This window comes from Amblyraja radiata, chromosome 20, assembly GCF_010909765.2.
Source record: "Amblyraja radiata isolate CabotCenter1 chromosome 20, sAmbRad1.1.pri, whole genome shotgun sequence".
NCBI lineage: Eukaryota > Metazoa > Chordata > Chondrichthyes > Rajiformes > Rajidae > Amblyraja > Amblyraja radiata.
This window is the reverse complement of record NC_045975.1, coordinates 43,945,819-43,964,453: the sequence shown is the minus strand read 5'-3', so window position 1 is coordinate 43,964,453 and position 18,635 is coordinate 43,945,819. Positions and strand designations below refer to the sequence as shown.

Below are 18,635 nucleotides of genomic sequence, written 5' to 3'. Positions count from 1 at the left end.
GTACAGAGTTTGTATGTTCTCCCCCCCTGTGACATTGTGGGTTTTCTCTTGGTGCTTCGGTTTCATCCCAAACTCCAAAGACATACAGGTTTGTAGGTTAATTAACTTCTGTAAATAGTCCCTACAGTGCAGGATAGTGCTAGTGTATGGAGTGAACATTGGTCGGCACAGACTCGGTGGGCCGAAGAGCCTGATTCCACACTGTATCTAAAATCTAAAGTAAAGTGTAAATAAATGATGCAGTGTTTAATGTAAAAAAAACAGAGTGCTGGAGTAACTCAGCGGGTCAGGCAGCATCTCTGGAGAACATGGGTATATGATGTTTCAGATTGGGAGTCTTCTTCAGTCTGAAGGAGGGTCCTGACCCGAAACATCACCTATTCCTGTCCTCCTCAGATGCTGCCTGACCTGTTGGGTTCTTCCAACGCTTTGTATTTTTCTTAGGATTACGGCATCTTCAGTTCCTTGTGTCTCCGGGCTTACTTCTTAGTTTGATTGGTATGTGGGAGAGGCTGGTTTGGGGGAAGAAATGATTAGAGCTCGAGTCTTTGTCAAGAGATGCAGGGGTAGGCTGAGTGTGGGAAGAAGAACTGGAGCATGAGTCTTTGGTCACCTGAGATGAGGAGCAGGGTTAGGATGAGTGGGAAAAGCTGCATTAGGGATGGTACTGAGACAGGAGATAGCGGAGGATCAGGGCAGCAAATGGAATAAGGAGGATGAATGTGCACAGGAGTGGCAGCTAAGAGCAGTGCCTCCTTTTGGGGTCTTGACGGAGATCAAAGGTTCAGGAGCCCAGAATAGATCAATGGTATATGGGGTGGAGTGCTCAAGTGGTCACGGTAGTCTAAAGGGCCTGTCCCACTTACATGTCCATGGCACGCAAATAACGCGACCTCATGGTCGCGTTGAGGCGCATGGGCATCGTATGGCCGCGCGGGGCCGGTCCCACTGAGAAGCACGGAGGGGTATGCAGTTATGCGCGACATCGCGCGGGGCTCCGGAAATTTTTGTAGCGAACAAAATCTTCGCTCGCCAACGACCTGTCGCGGAACTGACGGCCAAAGTGGGACAGGCCCAAGACCCTGGCGCGACGCAACGTCTCACCTTCAACAGCAGCAGAAGCAGGCAAACGATCGCCGAACTCGGCCTGGGGCTCACGGCCGTTGCGGTCTGGATCCGCCCCCACTACTACTCCCAGAGCGGGGCCAAGAAGATTAAAGATAGACACAAAATGCTGGAGTAACTCAGCGGGACCGGCAGCATCTCTGGAGAGAAGGAATGGATGACGTTTCAGGTCAAGACCCTTCTTTCAGACTGAAGAAGGGTCTCGACAAGAAACATCACCCATTGCTTCTCTCCAGAGATGCTGCCAGTCCCGCTGAGTTACTCCGGCATTTTGCGTCCATCTTCAAATGACGTCACGCGCTCCAGACGGCTGTGTGTACGCATGAAATCGCGAGCGACCTTCGCGGGACCGTTGCGGCTCAACGCGACCACGAGGTCGCGTAATTTGCGTGCCAAGGACACGTAAGTGGGACAGGCCCTTAAGACATCAACAATGCTCCCAGTGCACACAGATTCAGGGATAGCAACATCACTAACCATGAGTGGAGATTGAGGCAGGGCTACGGGTTACTCATTCCACAAACTGTCTGGTCCTATTTTTGGAGCAAAGCAAAATTGTTGTTCTCAGATATCAATCTGGGGGAAAAATCATTTTCAAATGCATAACATTTAAAAAAAACCCTGTCTTTTTTTTTAAAGTTACAAATTTCATTTAACAAAACCATGTTCAGTATCATCTTTCTCTTGTTAAATATACCGTACAAGGTATCTAAATTAAATCAAAGTGATGATCTGCTTGCAGTCCGGTTTTGATAAATGGGTAATATCTCCAGTGGAGAATTTCATTTGCTGGCCTGAATAAAGTAATTTAGAAACCATCAAAAATGTCAGATGTCTTCTGATTGCAGCTTACTCTCCCTTTAACCTCTGTAGTCTGCTGCAGCAATTGCAAAGCACAAACAGAAAATGCCACAATTTCAATTTCTCAGATTATTCAGAATCTCCTGCACCAGAGAGTGGTGCGGTGATTACACACATTTTCAGTTCTGATGTGAACTTTACATTACAATAAGTGGCAGAGTTCCTCAGAGCACCGAGTGCAAGGAAAGTCTACATTAGTTCCTGCAGTCGTCATTTGATGAAGCCATATTTGGAAAATTAATCACAATTTAAGACTCTGCAAAATATTTACTTGGTTAAACATAATTACAAAATAAATTGTCTGTTGTAATGCATCAATTAAAACATTGTTTCAAATGGAAGTAGAACTTTACAATTAAGGAGTCAGTAAGAATTAGGCTTCCAAAGAATCCATGTTTATAAGTAAACCTGATGCAAAAGCATACACACGTACACAGACACGCATGTGTTCCATCAACAGGATTTAATTGCATGGAATTAGGAGATGGTGAGGTTTCAATATCACATTAACAACATTTATACAGCAATATGGAATTGCACTATGATTCTTGCCTGGAATATTGTACAGTGTTGCTTAGTTAGAATTTCTTTGCAAATACAAAAGCATTAAATATTAGATGTAAAGAGAACAATTAACACTCTCAGGTAAACTTGCATCTCACTCCATGGCCTTTACCGAATACTCCAACGTAATCAAAGTCCTAGAAATCTGAAATGTGACTTCCTGACTCTTCTACTCAATGCCCCAACCAGAGAAGGCAAACATACCATACGCCTTCTTTCCCACTTCATCTTTTTGTGCTGCCACTTTCAGGAAGCTATGCACTTGGTCCTTAAGATCCTTCTGTACATCAATGCTATTGGCAAGATGCTCTTAATTAGATAGAGTTAGCGCACTTACATTCATCTGTGAGCTGTTCCTGAGTTTATTACTGGTGAGAATGTTCGTTTCCAATAATAATCTTAATTTCATTTGCAAACACAGAGTTGAACGACCCACTCCATTTTCTCTAGTTGGCCAGTCAGCAGCAAGAGATGGTCTATCACAGCTGCTGCTGAAAGAGATGGCTTGAAGGAGTAGTTTGTCTCCGCAGGTTGCGAGAACACGTGTGCCTATTCATTGAATTATTGTGCACACATTATGAGCAATTTTGTAAATTGCTCATAAAATAATCTCACTTACTTTGTAGCACAGTTGCAATCACTGCCAGTGAAAGTCCTGCTTAGTGAGTCTGACCAAATGCAGATACAATTCACCCTGCCAGGGTCTCGTATCCTCATGCAATTACTTTGTTCCGAATTTAGTTTAGTTAAGTTTATTGTCATGTGTACCGAGGTATGGTGAAAAGCTTTTTTGTTGTGTGCTATCTAGTCACCGAGAAGACTACACATGATTACAATCAAGCGTCCACAGTTTACAGATACAGGATAAAAGGAATAATACTTAGTGCAAGATAATGTCCACAATTAATAGAGAATATTATTACAAGGACAGAGGGAAAATGTAACACATGTTTACATTCTTTGGCTGAGCTCAACTTACTTTTAGCCAGTAGATTCACAGGGAACAATAGCTTAGTTGGTAGAGCTGCTGCCTCACGGCGCCAGAGACCTGGGTTTGATCCTGACCTTGGGTGCTGTCTGTGTGGAGTTTGCACATTCCATCTGTGTCCGCGTAGGTTTCCTCCGGGTGTTCTGGTTTCCTCTCACATCCCAAAGATGTGCGGGTTTCTTGGCCTCTGTAAATTGCCCCTAATGTGTAGGGAGCGGATGAGAAGGTGGGATAACTGAGAACTAGTATGAACGGGTGATTGCCATGCGTGCTCAGTTGAGAGAAGCGGGACTCACGTTCCACTATATCTGGTCTCCGGCTCCTCAAATGTCATCCTCACAAGAGGGCAGACGTTGTTCACATTTGGCCCCTCAGTCTGATGCCGCATGTACCTAGCCCATGAACGGCAATCATGCAGTTCCAACCTTATAAACGCACCTCACTTCATTCAAATAATTTTCTAGTTTAATGTTTGTTACGTTTTTTGAAAAATGCGTACTTTTTAATTTGATTTAATTATTTAAACAATTATTAAATGTCTTTGACAGTGGCACGCTGACAAAGGGAAACTTGCCCGGAGTATCCAACAACTTAGTCACAGTACTCAACCCTGTACCCCTGCAGAGGAGTGGTAGGTCAGCTCTCAGTAGCAGGAACAGGTCCGGGTGGGCAGCAAGTTCAGAAGGCACTCCAGATACAGGACCATCTGACCCATTATTTTTTTAATCTGTGCTGGAAATGTATCCCCATAAAGCCTTAAGGAGTTAAATAAGTTTCAAGACCTGGTAATTTGTTGAGAGATACGTCTGTTGAAACAATTAACCCAAGTGTTAAAGGTTTCTGGTTCAGTTTAAATTCATGAAATTGACTGGAAATTGTAAATGCAAACATTCAGACAGGGAAATTGCCCTTTCGAAATGCATTGATTTTTTAAAAGTAGTTATTTTTTGTTGACTTTCAATTTTAAAAACACAGTCAAGTTCTCATTTGCCTTGCAGCTAACCAATAACTTCCAATTACCTGTTTCCACATAATGGAATAAATTTCAGTGCAAAATTATTGCCTATTTTAAACAGCCGTAAGATGGGTAATGCCCCTGTGATGGAAGAATTGGCAGAAATGTAGCCAATTGTAAAGAATGATTAGCCTATTTGTCGCTGATGAACAAAAAGGCAGAAAACTTATCAAATGCAATTTACATTATTTAAAATATCCCTCTCTTGGGTACTTATGCAGATTAATGCCATGAATTCTGAGTGACATTTTATAATACCTTCACATCTGGTAATAAAAGAGTAGACACACTAGATTAACATTAGCAATAGTTATTTATACAAATGGTAACCCAGCAACCGCAGACAGAATAGCCAAGGTTGAGTTAAATTGCGCTCTGATTCACCAGGTTCACAAATTAGGAATAAGACAAGTTGAAAAGCTTCAATTCTCCACATGACAGAGCAGATTCTCTTCTCAGAGTTTTCTCCAACTGTTGAATCTCAAAAATGACCAAAAAGATGATGAAGATCAAATAAGGGAATTAAACATAGAAACATAGAAACATAGAAAGTAGGTGCGAGAGTAGACCACCAGGTCCGTCGAGCCCGCACCGCCATTCGCTCATGGCTGAACACTAAACAGACACACTTACCCACAAACAGTAGACACAAGACACAGAACACAAGACACTACCCTCCCCTTTATACCGCTATCACCCCTCTCCACCCCAAGAACCTCGTGATCTCCTGGGGGAGGCAAAAAAACGGATAAAAACCCAGGTCCAATTCGGGAAAAAAATTGTCTTTCATACCTCAGGCTACATGTTTAAGGATACATCTTACAGATAGGTTTTTGCTCTGCAACAATGTGGTACAAGGATCAATAAGAATCTGTGTCAGATATTTCTTCCTGGTCATCATGAAAACTTGCCCTGGCTTGGGCAAGTATGAGTAAGTGAAGCCACCCATCATAATTTCTTGTCATGCATGGCAAACCAAAGCAAGGACATCCACAGACGATTCCTCCTTCCGTTTTCTCCTATTTCAAGAACACTTTGTATTCGACCAGAAATGTTTCTAATTGTGCTTTCTCCTGAACCCTTTGTGATTTTTTTTGTTCACATCTTTGGGCATTTCTGCTGCCTCTGGAAGGACACATGTTAGTTTGCAGCTGCTGGGGAATTCTTAATCATGCAGACAATTATTTCAACTTCCGTGGTTAGTCTATACTCTGCGATTTACTGACCTGCACTCCAGTTAATGCTTAGATGCCGTGATCCTAGACTTTCCCATTACCAACCACCCATCCATCTCACAGCTTCTGTGATTCCACAGCCTAGAGTGTAGAGTCTTGCCAAATGAGGCACCATTGATGAAAAGATAGAGATTGGTTAGCAAATGTGAAAACGTATGTATTAAACAAACTGAAACTTGCCAATGCAAATCAAACTCAAAATGATTTCATTAATATTTTTGTGTTTTTTTCAGTAAGACCCAGTCGACCTCCCAATACACAGAAGCCAATGGTTTCAAGGGCCAAGCCGCCATGGCCGGCACATCCTCACCCGCCCAAGTCCCATCTGGCCGATTCCATTGCCAAAGCAAAGGGTGGAAATGGTGGCGGGGGCAACAAAAGTTTCATGGCTCAGATCATACCAGTGTATGGATTTGGATTGCTTATGTACATTCTGTACATCCTCTTTAAGGTACTGTAACTATCTACTGAAATACTTCAGGGAAAGTCTATTGGAAATAGCTGTAATTGTGATTCTGATATTCTTATTTCTTGCATTGTGGGATCTCCTGGTAACATCAACGATTCAAATGGGAGAAAAGTTCAAAAGTGGGAGGAACCATGTAACTAATGATGATCCCGAAATATGAGTCTAGGAAGACAAATGTAGGTCCCATACAATCCGAGACAAGTGAATTTATAATGGGAAACAAAGAAATGGCAGAACAGTTAAACGAGTACTTTGGTTCTGTCTTCACTAAGGAAGACACAAACAATCTCCCAGAAATACTAGGGGACCGAGGATCTAGTGGGAGGGAGGAACTGAAGGGAATCCACATTAGTCAGGAAATGGTGTTAGGTAAACTGTTGGGACTGACGGCAGATAAATCCCCAGTGTCCAATGGTCTGCATCCCACAGTACTCAAGGCGGCAGCCCTAGACATCTTGGTTGCATTGGTGATCATTTTCCAATGTTCTCTCGACTCTGGATCAGTTCCTGTGGACTGGAGGGTAGCCAATGTAATCCCAAATGGGGAATTATAGACCAGTTAGCTTTACATCGATAGTGGGGAAGATGCTTGAATCGATTGTTAAAGAAGTTATAGCAGCGCATTTGGAAAGTAGTGACAGGATCGGTCAAAGTCAGCATGGATTTATGAAGGGGAAATCATGCTTGTCTAATCTTCTGGAATTTTTTGAGGATGTAACAAGTAGAATGGATAAGGGAGAGCCAGTGGATTGGTGTATCTGGACTTCCAAAAAGCCTTTAATAGTCCCACACAAGATATGAGTGTGCAAAATTATAACACATGGTATTGGGGTAGGGATATTGACATGGGTAGAGCTGGTTGGCAGACAGGAAACAAAGAGTAGGAATTAACGGGTCATTTTCAGAATGGCAGGCAGTGACTAGTGGGGTGTCGCAAGCCTCGGTGCTGGGACCCCAGTATTTACAATATATATTAACGATTTAGTCAAGGGAATTAAATGTGACATCTCCAAGTTTGCGGATGACACAAAGCTGGGTGGCAGTGTGAGTTGCAATGAGGATGCTATGAAGCTGCAGGGTGACTTATAAGGTTGGCTGAGTGGGCAGGTGCATGGCAGATGCAGTATAATGTGGATAAATGGGTAGGACATTTAGGACTGAGCTGAGGAAAACATTCTTCACCCAGAGAGTTGTGAATCTGTGGAATTCTCTGCCACAGATGGCAGTGGAGGCCAATTCACTGGATGTTTTCAAGAGAGAGTTAGATTTAGCTCTTAAGGCCAAAGGAATCAAGGGATTATGGGGAAAAGGCAAAAATGGGGTACTGATTTTAGATGATCAGCCATGGTCAAATTGCGGTGCTGGCTCGAAGGGCCAAATGGCCTACTCCTGCACCTATTTTTCTATCTTTCTCTGTTTCTAAATCAATAATAGAAAACAAGAGAACACAAAGTGCTGGAGTAACTCAGCAGGTCAGGCAGCATCTTAGAACGACATGGATGACATTTCAGGTCGAGACCCTTCTTCAGATAAACAAGATGACAGATAAAGATAATTAGCATCACCACAGATATTGCAAGTAACATCCCAGACATAAGGTCAAATGTGGGATTTGGAAGGGATAGAGGAACCAAGGAGGATTATAGTCACCATGGAGTAGGGGGAGAGAGCAGTATTGAGATAGAGGTTTAGCCACGAATCATGTTGAATGGCAGTGCAGTCTCAGGACAAGGTCACCTATTCTTGCTCCAACTTTTTCTAATATTTCTATTGTAGAGGCACCAAACGTGGTGAATAAACAGTTGCTTTATTCAGGTGTTACATGTAAGTTTGGTCCACTAACATAATTGTCATTGCTGCTGGTGTTGTCTCGAGCTCAGTTACCTGTCGACTGGGGTGATCTCAAGGTGAGATATGCTTATGTAGCAGGGTACTCCCCTTAACCCATGATGTCACGTGACAGCCCTCGTAACCACTGACGAGTGTTCGACCATAAGTGGTCCGTCTATCAGCTGATGCCACAGGACCTCCCCCAGAACTGGAGGAAGGAATAGAACGTGCTAACCTTCTACAAGACATCCGGTGGTGCTATTACTAGCTGCCTCCGCCCACAGTCTGGCTGTCTTTTTAAATTTTGTTATGTTTAGAGTGTTTTTTTTGATTTTTAGGTTTTTTTTCTGGTATTTTATGTGGGGGGAAGCGAGTAGGGTAAGGGTAAAACCGTCCTTCAGTAGCTTCCTGGCGAGGATGCGGCTATTATAAGAGTCGCGTCCTCGCCCCCCCCCCCCCCCCCCCCCCGCAGCCTACCAACTGGATTGGCGTGGCCTTTCCTGCCGGGATCGGACCAGAGCTTCAGCAGCGGCGGCGAGGCGCTGGAAACATGGCGGAGCAGCGGGGCCTTCCTGGGATCCCCGCTTGGAGCTCCGGAGTGCTGGGCCGCTGCTCCAACATCGTGGAGCTGTGGGTGCAGAGCACCTAACGCAGGCGGCGCTGACTTTAACAGCGCGGAGTCCTGGGACTCTTTGACGGGGGTAGCCAGCGCGAATCTCCGCCCAGCACGGCCTGTGGACATCGGGAGCCGCGGACTCCGGTGGAAGGTGGCCGACGAGAGGTTCCCGGCGAGAGGGCCTGAACATCGGGCCGCCCGTAGCGGCGACTACGGGGGGCTCGGGAGGCCCCGACCAAGGGTGAACATTGGGGAACATCGGCGAGGAGGTTGACTGGACTATGGTTCCTTCCCTCACAGTGGGGAACTTTGGTGCCGTGTGGGGATGTTTGTGTTGTGGACTACTGTGTTCTGTGTTTTGTGTTTTTTTAATTTAATTTTATTTGTATGACTAAGGGAAAAATAATTTTGTTGACTCTTTCGATGATCAGCCATGATCAGCCATGCTCGAAGGGCCAAATGGCCTGCTCCTGCACCTATTGTCTATTGTCTTCATTGAAGACAATGACAATAAATTAAATCAAATCAAATCAAGAAGGTGCGCAAGCATGGTCGAGGGCGGCTCCTGTTGTGGGTCGGAGGCACCCCTGCCGTGGGTTGGGACGGTGGGGCCCGCGGGCGCAGTTGACGCTCCGGCTGTGGGCCATCCCGGCCGTATGCCGAGGGGTGCGAGGAGACCCATACAAAAGCCGCCGGATGGATGAGACACAGTCGCATCTCCTCGACCAGCAGGGTATCGTGTCCTGAGAAATACGGCACCCAGCAACGCTGGGAGGCGTCGGCAACAATGCAAACAAAGGTGAAGAAAATAAATAAATAAATAAATAAATGGGCTGATTGCTAAACCCAGCGTGGTGATACAGTGTAAATAAGTGAAAACAAACTACAGTGAGCAATCAAGTGGTAGAAAAGTTCAAATTGTCCAGTGTGGGAAAGTTGTGCTGGAAAACTGGTGTTGTCTCGAGCTCAGCTACCTGTCGACTGGGGTGATCTCAAGATGAGATGCTTATGTAGCAGGACACTCCCCTTAACCCATGACGTTATGTGACAGCCCTCGTAACCACTGACGAGGGTTCGACCAGAAGTGGTATGTATATCAGCTGACGCCACAGGTAGTTCAGGCATAAAAGGTTCGTTAAAACATGCACGTCACTGGCGGAAGGCGAGCAGCCGACCGCGGTGGTGGGCCCAAAGCGGCGTCCGGGTGCAGCTCTACTGTAATGACCGCTATGGATGTAGCCGTCAACTATGCGCTGCACCTGGATGCCGCCGGAGGGGACTGTTCTGCTACATAAGCATATCTTACCTTAAGATCACCCCAGTCGACAGGTAGCTGAGCCGGAGACAACACCCTCGCTCAGCTGCAGCATCTATTACAATTATGTTAGTGGACCAAACTTACATGTAACACCTGAATAAAGCAACCGTTTATTCACCACATTTGGTGCCTCTACACTAGCAACATTTTGTTGTTTATTGCAGAGAGATTATACTAGAGCTGTTATGAGAGAAGGTAATTGATAATTCTCAAAACCTCAGGTAGATTGAAGCTATCTTTTCTGTCGTGTACATTACGTCGGGAGAAAGGAACTTCACTCCGATTCAATCAATACGTCAGAGAAGTTCCACTTTGAGTCACTGTAAAAATAGGAGAGAGCAGACATCAGCAAATATGGGCAGATGAAGCATGTTAGGAATGATAACACTCAATCGATATGATGATTCTTTGATTTAATACTTTGACCAGTGAAGGAGACAACACATGTTTCATGGCCAATATTTACCGCAGGTTTAAACAAAACTAGACTAAGTGGGACCCGTTGGGTCCCTGTCACATGGGAGGTCTGGTCCCCCAAAGCAACCCATTCCCCCAATGCAACATTCCACCACTCACGCTTAGCCCCCAACTGCGCTGGCGCGGCTCATTTGAATTAACCATATAACAATTACAGCACGGAAACAGGCCATCTCGGCCCTACAAGTCCGCGCCGAACAACTTTTTTCCCTTAGTCCCTCCTGCCTGCAATATAACCATATAACAATTACAGCACGGAAACAGGCCATCTTGGACAGTCTAGTTTTGTTTAAACCTGCGTAATTGAATTGAATTGAATTGAATCCTTTATTTGTCATTCAGACCTTTCGGTCTGAACGAAATGCTGTTGCCTGCAGCCATACATGTAATAATAACAACACACAATAAACACAAATTAACATCCACCACAGTGAGTTCACCAAGCACCTCCTCACTGTGATGGAGGCAAAAGCCTTAGAGTTACTGTCTCTTCCCTCCTCTTCTCCCTCTGCGCTGAGGCGATACCCCACCGGGCGATGGTAAGTCAGTCCCGCGGTTCAAGCTCCGCGGCCCGGTGGTGGTCGAAGCTGCCGCCCTCCAGTCCAGTGGACGCAGCTGTTGCCACGGGAGCTCCGGAAAACAGGCACCAGCATGAGACCCGCGAGCTCCCGACTATGTCGTCCACTGGCCCGCGGCCAAGCCCCGGATTCAGGTCGCTGCCGCCAGAACGCCGCCTCAGCCACCGGAGCACCGTCTCCGCCCCGCACCGGGCCGCCCACACGGCAACGTCTCAGCCCCGCACCGGGCTGCCCACACGGGAGCACCTTCCAGCCGGGAGCCGGTCCGCCCACACGGGAGCACCTTCCAGCCGGGAGCCGGTCCGCCCACACCGGAGCACCCTCCAGCCGGGACCCAGGCCGCCCTCACGGGAGCGCCTTCCAGCCGGTAGCCGCGCCGCCCGCACGGGAGTGTCTCAGCCCCGCGCCGTCCGCCCTCGCCGGAGCGCCGAGTCGTGCCGCTGCCCGAACGTCGCCGCAGCTCGAAGACGGCCAGCCTCGCTGGCTCTACCTCCGGATCCTCGAGGTTGGTCGCAGGTTGGAGGCCGCCAGCTCCGCCATTAGGCCTCAGCTCAGGCGGGGGAAGAGAAGGGGGATACGACAAAAAAGTCGCATTCCCCCGAAGGGAGAGACAGAAAGCCCTGTTTCACCCCCACACACCACCTAATAACCAAAAATTTAACTGAACTAGACAAAAAAAACAACACAAAAAAGTAAAAACAGACAGACTGCAGGCGAGCCGCAGCCGTTTCACAGCGCCGCCACTTCCGGATTTACCCTCATCCCCAGCACTCTCTCCCCCTCCTCTTCACCCTCCCTCTTCTTTCTCCTTTCTTTCACCCCTCCCCCAATCCCTCCCTCACCTCTCCTTTCCCCTACCGTCAGTCACTCCCTCCCTACCCCCTCTTATCCCTATATGCCCCACCTCCCCCACTTCTCACCTCCCCTATCCCCCCGCTAAACCTCCTCACCTCCCCCACTGCCATCCTCTCCCTCTATTTCCCACTCCCTACCTCCCCACTCCCCCTCCTCTCCCTATATTCCCCCTCCTCCCTCACTCTCCCTCTTCACCTCCCTCTCTTCTTCCCCTCCCCCAATCCATCCCTCACCTCTCCTATCCCCTACACTCAGTCACTCCCTCCCTCCATAACTCCTCTCCCTACCCCCCTCCTATCCCAATATCTACCCTCCTGCCCCACTCTCCCTCCTCACCTCCCTACAGGTTGCTGCTCCTTGCGTGCCCCGGAGGAGCATCAGCCGACGGCGCTCTCAGAGCCAGGCTCAGCGCCTAGCCCTCGGGATCCTCGGCGCGGCCCCGGAGCACCAGCAGCTACGGCCGCGCTGGCAGAGGTCGCACCGTTCTCCGGCTGCTGCTGACCGACTGACAGCGGACGCGGCCAATCAGTGTGGCAATGGTGCAGGAAGGGGCGTCGCCATTCCGGTGGTGACTGACAGGAGAGGAGACCAATCTGCGCATGCGTGGTTTTTAAGATTTTTAAACCTTAATAACTTTTAAAATATACCACCGTTTGGAGCAAAACGTGTTGCACTTGCAGCACAGTAGAATGTTGAGTAAAGTGGCAAAAAGTCGTAGCGCTATCGTGTACCGTTTTTGCGCAAATGTTAAAAAAAAGCAAGGAACAAGATGAGAGTATTAGTTATATACTAGACCAAGGGGGACCTGTTGGATCCCGTCCCCTCAACGTGCGGTTGCGGGGTGGGGGGGGGGCGTTTTGCGGCGTCACACACACACTAACCCCCCCCTCACATACACTAATCCCGCCCACACACACACACACTAACAACCCCCCTTGATATAATATTATAAATTTTTCATTGGCTCCTTTTACCCCATCCCCGCCCTATCTCGAGGGGCAGAGAGTGGGCAGAGGAAAGGAGGAGGGGGAAGGGGATGAGAAGAAGGGGGGGTTGAGGAGAGGGGTGAGAGGGGAATAGGAGGGGGGAGGGGGAGAGGAGAGTGGGAGAGGAGAGGGGGGGGGATAGAGAGGGGGAGAGGGGGGAAAGGAGAGGGAGAAGGGAAGGTGGATGGGGGTGATTTGGTCGGTGGGGGGGAGGAATGGACTGGGGGGATGGGTGGAGGGGGGTGGGGGATGAGAGAGGTGGAGAGGATGGGGGGGAGGGGGATGGGAGAGGGGGTTTTGAACTCGGTTTTTACGGGTGGCACGGACGGGGCCGACTGCAAGCATGCGGCGGGCCTCGGCAGCTCTAGGGACCTCGCAGGACCTCTGAAACCCTCGGAAGCCCAAACAAATTACTGCGTGTTCAGCGGCTTCAATCCAGAGCCCTGGGGGGGAGGGCTGGGCTGCGGGCGGGCGGGCTGGGCGCTGCGGATGGCTGGCCGAGTGTGAGTCGACTGCGAGCGGGAGGCGACAAAATGACTGCAAATCGGGGGGGGGAGTTACGTAACTCGTGGAAACCTCTGCCCAGCAGGCCGCGAGGAGCAGAGCCATTGAGACGTCATCAGCTCATTAGCTTTAAAAAATATTTCTGATTTGTGAACAATTTTAAGAAATAACTGAAGAAATAATGAATCAAATTTTCAGATGAGGCGACTTTTGAAATCATGAGGTAAATCTCTATCGGAATAAGTAAAAATGTCACCGTCAGCGCGTCGTGTTTTCGAGGAGACGTGAAGCAAAGACAAAAAAAGAAACACACACACAAATCCACGGCATGCGGCGTCACGCGCACACACTAACCACCCCCACACACACATTAACTACCCCCCGCACACGCTAACTACCCCCCTTGATATTATATTAATATTATTCATTTGTGGGGGTGGAGGGGAAGAGGGTAGGGGAGGGGGTGAGGGCAGGGGTGTGGAGGGGAGGGAGTGGGGATGGAACGGAGGGTGTGGTTGGGAGAGGGGAAGGGAGTTTAGGGGAAGGAGGGTGGGGGACGGGGTGGAGGGGAGGGAGGGTAGGGGAGGGGGGAGAGGAAGGGGGGAGAGAGAGAGATGAGGGGGAGAGAGAGGAGGAAAGAGAGGAGGGGGAGAGAGGAGGGGGGGAGAGAGAGGAGGGGGGGAGAGAGAGGAGGGGGGGAGAGAGAGAGAGGAGTGGGGCGAGGCCCGGAGCGATCTTAGGACCAAAGATCCTATAGCGAGCTATAGGCTTTGCTGAGGACTGCCAAAAGCAGCGGATGACCGGCCAATCATGGCTTCCGCATGGGGAAGCCCACCCACCAGCGTTACAGACGATCGGGCCGGGGAGACAGAGAGGAGGTCGTCTCCTGTGATGGTTAGAGAGGAGAGGGGAGAGAGGGTGGGAGGAGAGGGGGGGAGTGGAGCAGGGCCGGTGCTAGGAATTGCGGGGTCCAATTAGAAAATTGATGGCGGGGCCCCTACTCTAGAAAAGTAAAAATTTATGTATGTTTATATTTCGTGTAGTATGCTCGTCTTTAACCAAAAAAAACATTAAATGCTTGATATACTAAAATTTTGAAAAACTATATGAAAGTGTCACACATCTAATAAAATGAGCGGCATTTTGAAAGATTGAATGTGTGTGTGTGTGTGTGTGTGTGTGTGTTTATGAGTGTATGCGATTGTGTCTCTGTGTCTGTGTGCCTGAGTGTGTGTGTTTGTGTGTATGCGTCTGTGTGTGTGCGTGCATGGCCGGCCTTAGGGGGTTTAAACGGTTTAGAGATGTTTAGAGGGCTTCAGATGGGTTCAGGTGTGTTTACAATTGTTTAGAGGGGAATAGAGGGAAATAGGGGGGCTAGAGGGGGTTTAGAGGTGTTCAGAGGGTCCCAGAGGGGTTTAGAGACGTTATAAGCCACCCGTGAGAAATTGTATTTCTCTGAAATTGAAGATAGACATAAAGCTGGAGTAACTCAGCAGACAGGCAGCGCAGCGACTCTGGAGAGAAGACCCTTCTTCAGACCGAACTGAACTCGCGTCGGTGAGAGTACTTGTGATTGTCTGAAGAAGGGTCTCGACCAGAAACACAACCCTCTCCCCAGAGCCGCTGCCCGTCCCGCTGAGCCACCTTCAACTTCAGAGCCAAACAAAAAACACAGAGTGCTGGAGGAACTCAGCGGGCCAGGCGAATGCCTCACCAGCTGAGTTTCTCCAGCATTTTTGTCTACCGCTAAACATCAATGATTCCGGGAATGCTGAGGGGACAGGGTGATAGAGAGGGAGTAGGAGAGCTAGAGAGAGACGAGACGGGGAGCGGGAGAGAGAGCGCGAGAGAAAGTGGGAGGGAGGGAGTGAGCAAAAGACAGAGAGACACAACGTGGGTCGGTAGGTGAATGACTAACCTGCACACCAGGAAGAAGCCCCTTCTCGCGGTCCGGGGCCCTCACTCATGATGGTGAGTTAAATGAAATTCTCAACGTGTCATCGATCTACATTCCTCAGTAATGTAATTGTGTTTTAAACAAGTATTAATGACGCCGCGTGAATTTTATTCAAAGGAACACAGCGTCATTAAATGAGTCTGAAGAAGGGTTTCGGCCCGAAACGTCGCCTATTTCCTTCGCTCCATAGATGCTGCTGCACCCGCTGAGTTTCCCCAGCAATTTTGTGTACCTTCGATATTCCAGCATCTGCAGTTCCCTTTTGAACACGGCGTCATTAATACTTGTTCAAAACACTATAACATTTACTGAGGAATGTGGATAGATGCAGATTCATGACATCGCATAACAAGGTGTTAACTACTTACCGTTAAGAAGTGCTAACAGCACTAGTTAACAAATCGTTTGTGTATGATGGCCGTGCAGCGGTTGTTATGCCTGTTCGTTTAAAAAAAATCCGGATGGCGAATTTAAAAAAATCTTTATTTAACAAAGAGAATTCGTATTTCCGTACGAAATACTGAACATTAGTGCGGGGCCCCCATTAGGCGCGGGGCCCAATTGGGAGCAATCGGTCAAATCGGCTTAACGCCGGCCCTGGAGTGGAGGGGAGCCGGGCGAGTGAGTGGGCTGCGAAAAGCGGAGAGAGAGAAAACCGGCCAGATTCTCTGGAAACCCGCAGCTGGAGGTAGGGGCGTGGCTTCACAAGCCGCGCCGGCCGCGAGGAGAAACTTCTTCAGCGCTTGAGCGCCGGTGGAATCTGCAGAACTTTCTCGTTCTTTCTGTGCCTTTTGAGGAACGGGGGGGGGGTAATGTAACTCGTGGAAAACTGCACATGCACATTGACAGCAGCTGCATTAATCCAGAGCGGCGGGGGGGGGGGGGGGCGGGGTCACGAGCCAAGGCATTGTGAGGTCAGCAGCTTGGCAGCCGTTTTTTAAATATGTCAGTTTGGTGATAAAGTTTGGTAAATAACTCAATAAATAATTAACCAAATTTACAGAGGAGTCGATTTTTGAAATCATAAGGTAAATCATAAGTGAAATTATGTAATTAAAACCCCAGAAAGCGAATCACCTATTAAAATTTCCATTTAAAATTGCAACGGAAAAATTTAAGTATTTGGGTATTCAAGTTACTAGAAGATATAAATCATTATTTAACGCTAATTTTATACCATTATTAAACGCTCCCACTATCATTATTCGGCAGAATAAACGCTATAAAAATGATAGCGCTACCACAAATAATATATTTATTCCAATCTATACAAATATATATACCAAAATTAGACTCGAATATTATTAATTTTATTTGGGATCATAAAGCACATAGAATTAAAAGAAATCACTTGTGCAAACTCAAAGAGGTGGGGGGATTTGCACTACCTAATTTTCTATACTATTATTGGGCAGTACATATTAAGAATATCATTTATTGGTTGGATAGTTTTGCTCAACAGTTGGAATGGATAAGAATGGAGAAAGAGGATTGCGTCCCCTACGATTTAGGAGCGATAATCTTTTCCCCAATAAAGCTGAATAATATGTTATATAAGAAGAACCCAATTATACAAAATACAATACGAATCTGGAAACAAATAAAATTAACTTTAAAATGAAGAAACTTATCAGTGCTAACACCGATAGTGAATAACCCAGTATTTAAACCATCTGGTATGGATAAAACATATAAACAATGGGAAAGAGTGGGAATTAAAAAGGTAGGTGACTTGTATGAATTGGGAAATTTATTATCATTCCAACAACTAAAATCAAAATTTAAATTGAATAACAATCAATATTTTAAATACCTACTGGTATGTGATTTTATGAAGAAATATATACCAAGATTCCAAAGTATAATTTTAGACCCACTGGAAGAAGTAATGAATATCAATGCGGAGTCAAAAAAATTAATATCATACTTGTATAACAGTATTTTAAACATAGAATTATCATCAAAAGAGGCAATTAGAGAAGACTGGGAAAAAGAATTAATGACAAAAATCTCAATAGAAACATGGGAAAAATATTTGATACATATACATAAATGTTCGATCAACGCTAGACATAATTTAAATCAATTTAAAATATTACATAGATTATATTATTCCAAAACTAGGTTGAATAAATTTTATCCAAATGTTTCTCCCATTTGTGATAAATGTCTTTCTCAAAATGTCAATATTACGCACTCATTTGTCTCTTGTACAAAACTTTATAAATTTTGGTGTGACATATTTGATATATTCTCACAGCTATTTAAGACAAAAATAGAACCTAACACTGAAATGATTATATTTGGAGTAAGTGGAGATGGGAACAAATTAAATACACACCAAAACTCATTTTTCAATTATGGGTTAATAACAGCAAAAAAACTTATACTTAAATTTTGGAAAAATGCTAATATACCAACATTTAAAATGTGGATTAGTAATATGCTGGACACAGCACATTTTGAAGAAATGAGACCTCCTAATAGACAAACAAGACCAATTCTTAATGTGTTGGTCCCCATTTATCGATTTATTGGATTCATGTGGTGTCATAGTATCATGAAAACTAAACGTTTCAGGTATGGTGAAAGATGATTTAGAATATAAAAAATTCATCTCCTTGTGGCGAATGAATAATCTCCCTCCTGCTTTCCTTCTTCACTTATTCCTTTTTTTCACTTTTTTCTAATCTGTTTTTCACTCATGCTCACTAGTCTATTCTTCACTTTTCACAACCTCTTTTTCCTCTCTCTTTTCACACTTCTCTCGTTAAAAAAATTTTTTTTTAAATTGTACAGAGAATGTAATATGTTAACATAATTTTTGTACCAATGCATTATACTTCTAATTTTTTTTAAAAAATTAAAAATAAGGTAAATTTCTACCAGAATATGTAAAGATTTCACCGTTATTGTAACGTCAGCAGCTGGGCGGCAGTCAGATTTTAAAAAAAGGTCATAGAAACAGAAACATAGAAAATAGGTGCAGGAGTAGGCCATTCGGGCCTTCTCTCCATACCTTTAGCCACAAGGGCCACAACTAACTCCCTCTTAAATATAGTCAGATTGGTCAACAATTTTAATTAAAAAGTCGGGGAAATAATTGACCAAATTTACAGAGGAGTGGATTTCTAATATCATAAGGAAAATCTCTACTAAAATATGTAAACATTTCCCCGTTTCGGCGTCTGGAGATGCGTTTCAAAAGCGAAATCACACACACACACACACACACACACACACACACACACACAGTT

General features: G+C 46.1%; 1 protein-coding gene across 1 annotated transcript in view; it reads left to right on the top strand.

Annotated features, from left to right (window-relative positions):
• ric3 (RIC3 acetylcholine receptor chaperone) overlaps nucleotides 1-18,635 on the top strand; it is a 52,724-nt gene that overhangs the window by 13,012 nt on the left and 21,077 nt on the right. Inside the window, exon 2 of the mRNA XM_033038513.1 lies at nucleotides 6,022-6,239. Within this exon, the coding sequence (XP_032894404.1) occupies nucleotides 6,057-6,239 (183 nt within the window). The 5' untranslated portion in view covers nucleotides 6,022-6,056. The remainder of the gene's footprint in view (nucleotides 1-6,021; nucleotides 6,240-18,635) is intronic.